The sequence below is a fragment of the Grammomys surdaster genome, unplaced genomic scaffold (genome assembly GCF_004785775.1).
Source record: "Grammomys surdaster isolate TR1022 unplaced genomic scaffold, NIH_TR_1.0 149, whole genome shotgun sequence".
Lineage (NCBI taxonomy): Eukaryota > Metazoa > Chordata > Mammalia > Rodentia > Muridae > Grammomys > Grammomys surdaster.
The window spans coordinates 660,006-666,100 of record NW_021604607.1 but is presented as its reverse complement, the minus strand read 5'-3'; the positions used below and the strand labels follow the sequence as shown (position 1 = coordinate 666,100).

General features: G+C 53.9%; 1 protein-coding gene across 1 annotated transcript in view; it reads left to right on the top strand.

The window, feature by feature from the left end:
• The first annotated feature begins 3,963 nt into the window (after positions 1–3,963).
• Positions 3,964–6,095, top strand: part of Kcnk12 (potassium two pore domain channel subfamily K member 12) — a 45,899-nt gene continuing 43,767 nt past the window's right edge. Inside the window, exon 1 of the mRNA XM_028765162.1 lies at positions 3,964–4,895. Within this exon, the coding sequence (XP_028620995.1) occupies positions 4,505–4,895 (391 nt within the window). The 5' untranslated portion in view covers positions 3,964–4,504. The remainder of the gene's footprint in view (positions 4,896–6,095) is intronic.

Genomic DNA, 6,095 nt, shown 5'->3' with positions numbered 1-6,095 from the left:
AGGGAGGGAGGGAGGGAGGGAGGGAAGGAGGAAGGAAGGAAGGAAGGAAGGAAGGAAGGAAGGAAGGAAGGAAGGAAAGAAGGAAGGAAGGAAGGAAAGAGAAATTATTTTCCCCTGGGCAGGTATTTGTTATGACAGGTATATGTTATACTCTCACTATGTGGCTAATCTGGTCTGAAACTTGTTGCATAACCCAGGCATGTCTTAAACACATAATCCCCCTGCTTCAGCCTCCTCTGTGCTGTGATTATACCTGGCAAAGGGCACCATGCCTGACTCTATTTTCTATTTTTTAAGTAAACATTTGCCAAATCAATTATACTTGTGGTTCTTAAACAGCTTTATTGAGCTTTAGTTCACACAGCATGCAATTTCAGGATTTACAATACACAACTGGATGCTTTTTAGTCTTGTGAAAGAATCATCTTATCATCATCATAATCAGCTGCCCTCGTAGGAAACTCACATTCACCCACTGTCACCCCATCCACCCTCAACCCCACATGACCGATGAACTGCTTCCATCTTTGTGGATTTACTTCTTATAGACATTTCATAAAACTGCAGTTCACACTATGTGGTCTTTTGTGATAATTTCTCCTTACAAGTACAGTTCTTTTAAGATTATTATGTTATTGCCAAGTCAGTACTCTACTCCACTTAGGGCTGAACATTTCATTGTACAGACATACTATGTTTTATTTTTTCACATGTCAGCTGATCTAACCACTGTTCCCACTTGTTACGGCTATGACCGTCAGTGTTTCTGTATGTAACAGATACACAATTCTCTGTGTATTAGCTGTAGTCCTATATGTACATGGAGATTCCAGGTGAGGTTGAATCTGAGTTTACCTAAATTTCCTGGCTAACACTCCAACATTGTATTTCCCTTTGTAAAGAGAGAAAGGGAGGAAGAAAAGAGAAAGCAGAGGAAGGAGAAAGGAAGGAAGAGAGGCTGTGTCTGTTCATTTGTCCTGTCTTAAGTTCCTGAATACTTGGCAGATATAAAAAGGTTGGAGTTAAAATGCTGGCATCAAATGCTTCAAAATTTCCTACAAAAAAAAAACAAAAAGCTTTGTGGGAAAAAGAAAACTTGGGTTGGCAAGGTGGCTTAGTGGGTAAGGAAGAGTGCTCCAGGCCAAACCTGAAGACCTGAGTCCACTCCTCAGAGCCCACATGGTAGAAGGAGAAAACCAACTCCCATAAGTTGTCATCTGACATCACACACATACATTAGGATGCACTTGCACATATGTGCACACACACACAATCAAATCAAATTTTTAAAATAAAAAAAGATCTAAATTTACTCTGTATTTGAAGATCTGAAGAAGAGCCCACAGCCTGAGCAGGCGCCTGGTGACTGGGTTGGGAGCAGGGTGTTGGAATAGCTCGAGGTGGCAGGCAGAGCTGCATGACACCTACAGACACCCCAACTCCAAGAACTGAATAATTAAGGATGTTGGACTCCAAACTCAAAGACTTAAACACCAATTTTGTATAGCATTGGGAAGCCTTTGGAAAGTGAGGTTTAGAGGCATTGGTCACATGATGAGACTATGGACAGGACGGCAGCCATGACTGGTCGTTCAAATGAACCTATGTAAGGAAATTTTGCCACAGCAAGTCCTCTCCTTAGGAGGTTGTTGCAGCAGTTCCGGGCCGAGGTAGAAGCACTGAGGATTGCCAGCTGGCAGTCAGTGGCTAAGTGGGCCAACGCCACATTCATCATGGGCTGGCTCTCTAAAGACCCACAGCGAGGAGGAGGGAACTCATCATTTCCCTATTACATAAATAGATTTGTCATTTGGTGCTGAAAGTGATGCCAAGGGTTTGCTGCTAACCAAGCTGAAATCACAAGTTGGAGGAGAGGGTGGGCCCTATGCCAGCTGGGCCAAGAGCTGGACCCAGAGGCACAGGACACCGCAGTCAAGCACCCTATCCCTACTCTGGGAGTCTGAGCAAAGCCCTGAGAGGCCTGGCAGTGCCTTCCAGGGCCATCTCGAGAGACCACACTCTCAAGCTTCTTTCAGAGCTGACCAACCAAGTGGAGCTCAATCCCAGAGGCCTGTGCCTCAGCATTCTCATTGCCTGCAGGGCTAACTGGAGGAAACAGCTGGGCTGACATCTGTGGGTAGCTGAGGGGAGGCAGAGGCTGGGGATGGGGACAGTTGATCATAACAGTGTTTTGCAGTGATGATAGTTGGCAATTGGATAAAGCTCCCACTGTGTGCTACACAGTGAATCAGAGCACTCAGGGTTCTCTCAGTGGACAAGCTGTTTTTTTCCTTAAACCACAAATAACCACTTGCCGTCCAAACCTGAGGCCATGGTGGAATGGGTTTCTATCTGAGCATACCAACAGGAGCATGGTCTCCTCCACTCATATTCTGGAACAATGTCTCTAAGATGCAAGCCTCCATTATTCCTGCCTAGTACATCCCAAGTCAGGTGCTTCTCAGCAGTGCCAGCCTGTGCCTCATTACATGGCTGGAGAAACACAGGTTCATAGCTGTGCAATGTTCAGTGAATGGTCCACAATAAGTATCACCATACTGCAAGCACCTCTCTGGGTAGATCTTAGCTTGGCATTTTCCTGCAGTGGAGGCTAGCTAGCTTGGCCTTGGCCTGGGGAGGGGACGAGGCAGTTCTGCATTTTGCCAAGTGTGCTCTCAGCCACCTGGATTGTCTACCATCCTCTTCCCCACCACCCAGCCCCTCCCCACCCCCTTGTTATTTATATCATCAGCAGTATCCTCCTTGAGGCCAATAAAAGAGGGAAAGGAACCAAAAAAAGGAGGGGAGAGCTAGCCGGAGATGGCAGGACTATCTGTTTATACTGAGCGTGTTCCTTAAGACACAACTTTATGACTCCAGCCAAACTGGTTTCTGCCAGGCAGAGAAGGACAGGCGGCTTCACGCATCATCCGCTATCTTTCCTCTGTGAGGTAGGGTGGAGGACGCTTTCCTAGGGTGTTCCAAAGCACACTGTTCCTCCTCACCCTCCACCGCATCCGGGCTGTAACCAAGCTCTTGTCCCTAGGACTGGTGGGCTGGGATAGCATAGAAGCCACAACAAAACCCAGCCTGTGATCCTCCTTTTCTGGTGGCCCAGAATCCCCCACCTGCGCGTGACTCCTCCTCCCGTCTCTATTCCGCAGCGTCCGCACCCTGGCGACACGCTGTTTTGGCGACCGCACCTGCGTCGGGGTGGGTTAGGGGACACTCTGGGTGTAGAAGGGAAAGCAAGGAGGGTCTAGGGAACACCGCGGTGTCGGGTGAGCAACCTCGCCTACGGCGGCGGCCCCCGCAGCCTAGAGCCTCCCACCTGCGGGCTGCCGCACCGATGCGCTGTCCGCGGTGCTGACGCCGGCCGGTCGCTCGGTCTGGAGGGGGAGCAGACGCCTTGATTCCCGCCGCGCCCGGAGCCAAGAGAGGCTGCCTGTTCTCGGTTCCCAAAACGTATCTTTTCCCCCAGATGACTCCACCGGAGTCCTGGCGCTGCAATTGGATCCAGGAACAAAAGGGTGAGCAAAGCGAATTTAAACTTCAGACAAGTGCCCGAGAATCAAAAGTCGGGTTTCTCTCCCGATGGCCCCCAGCCCCTGAGACCTCAAAGCACCAAGTTGAACAAAGTTTTCCAGTGGCTTGAGAAAGGAAGACATTCCGGAGCCCAAGCGCAGGGAAGGAAGGACACGGTTTTCTAGCGAGCTGACAGCCAGCGCGGCAGTGGGACACCTGCTCCGGTGGGACGCACTGTTGTGGCCAAAACGATCCGGAGGCGTCGCAGCAGCCCAACTCTCCACCCATTCCTCCCTTCCTTACTCACCCCTCCCGAACACCCCGCCCGGGGCTCGGATGACTCCGCCTCTCCGTACCGGGTAGATCTTCAGCGGTAGCAAGGAAAGGAAGGAAGGGAGCGCTTCCCCGGAGGACTCGCTTGGCTCTGAGGCTCGGAAGCCGTCGCCGCCAGCTCAATTACAGGGGAGGAACAGGACTGCCTGCGCAGCCTGCGCCTAGGCGCGACCGATCCCCAGCAGCCTCATGGGACGCCCCCGAGGACTCCCTCTGTGCCCTGCCACCGTATTCCGATCCTAGGCGTCCGGACTCCACGGTTCACCCTGCCCGCAGACCGCGGCCTGTCCAGGGTGGAGTATGCGGCCCGGGGCCCCGTGGACTCCGGCCACCGGGCGGCGCTGGCCTTGCTTCGGAGCCTGGAGCCCGAGGGCAGCAAGTGAGGAGCCGCGAGAGGCAGTAAGGCGTCGGGGCGCGGGGAGAAGCTCTCCAGCCCGGGTGTCCGCTGAGTCGGGCGACCGGTGCGTGGCCTGAACGCCCGGCAGGAGGCGGATCGCCCTGCCGTCCCGGGTCCGAGGAGACTGCAGGGGGGCTCCGCCGCGGCCCCTGACCTCTGGCCACCATCCTCACCCTCCTGCTTCTGCGGCGGGGATGTCACGGCCCCGGCTCCGAGCGCCGCCCCAGCCCCGGGGTTGAGCTGCGGACCATGTCCTCCCGCAGCCCCCGGCCCCCGCCCCGCCGCTGCCGCCGCCGCCTGCCGCGTCCCTCCTGCTGCTGCTGCTGCTGCCGCCGATCGCACCTCAACGAGGACACCGGCCGCTTCGTGCTGCTGGCCGCGCTCATCGGCCTCTACCTGGTGGCGGGTGCCACCGTCTTCTCCGCGCTCGAGAGCCCGGGCGAGGCGGAGGCGCGGGCGCGCTGGGGCGCCACGCTGCGCAACTTCAGCGCTACGCACGGCGTGGCAGAGCCGGAGCTGCGCGCCTTCCTCCGGCACTACGAGGCCGCGCTGGCCGCCGGGGTCCGCGCCGACGCGCTGCGACCGCGCTGGGACTTCCCTGGAGCCTTCTACTTCGTGGGCACCGTGGTGTCGACTATAGGTGAGCGGCGCACCCCGTCAGTCTTTCCTCTGCGTGCCTGTCACTCGCTGCCCTTTCCACGGATCGGAGACCGGGCCGGCGTCCCCGGGCTCCTCCTTTCCATTCTGATACCCCTTTCCTACTTTTGTCTCGCTCTCTGTCCTCTCTCGTCCTCCTACTTTTCTTTCCTGCATTCGGAGCGAGAGGTGGCCCGAATGGACCATTTCTAGCTCTTTCCTATCAGCTAACACACATTGACTGTGTGTCAACCAGGAGCCAAGCACTTTGAAGTTTCCTGTTCAGCCCCTGCTCCTTAGTATTGCCCTCTGTAAGAGCGTATGTGAGAATATATGTCAAGGGCTGCTATTTCCCACCCGACCCAGGTCTCACTATCCCCAGGAATGATTACAAACGCCATTTCTGCATCCTTTCTCAACGTTTTAATTTCCTCCTCTCCTGTTGAGACTGCCCCACCCCCTCAAAGTAAAATCCGTTATTCAAAAACCAGCCCTTCCGCTCAACTGTTACACACCACTCGCCTTGGTTTTCCCCTCTACACACCCCTAACTTCTCCAAATTCTTGACCTCTTGTCTTTGTTCCGCCTTTTCCAACCGATAGTGGTGCTAAAAAACAGCCAGGACATAGTCGCCTTTACTTTATACTTTGAACAGCTCACATTTTCATAACCTCCAGGGAAATGTGCAGACTCTTGAGACACCCCCCCTCCCCGCCCCTCTCTCTTCAGCTAGATTGACGTCTCCTGGTGTTCCTCCGGCCACACTCTGTCTGTCCACTCACTTCTGTCCCCCGGAGTTTGGCATCATGTTAAACAGCCACTTCCCCCATTTATTTAGATGTACAGAGCGCAGAGGAAAAAATACTCTGACAAGACTTGCTTGTGCCTCACCCACTCCTTTTCTGAGTCCCAGGGTTGGAGAAGCACTTACTGATCACACTAGCCGCCCCAAGAAATCCTCTTCTACTGTTGCAATTTAGGAGAAACACGCTATATTGTCAGGACTGCGAGGTGAGGAACTTTATAAACGCCATTTCCTTGTGCCTGTTCAGAGCATGCATGGGCCAGTGGACTACCCACCACTGCTCACTGCTACTGCTGCCTGGGGGCTGGGGAGATACCGTAGCAGGTTTGCTCCGGATATATACAGAGGGATTCATTCTCTCTCTCTCTCTCTCTCTCTCTCTCTCTCTCTCTCTCTCTC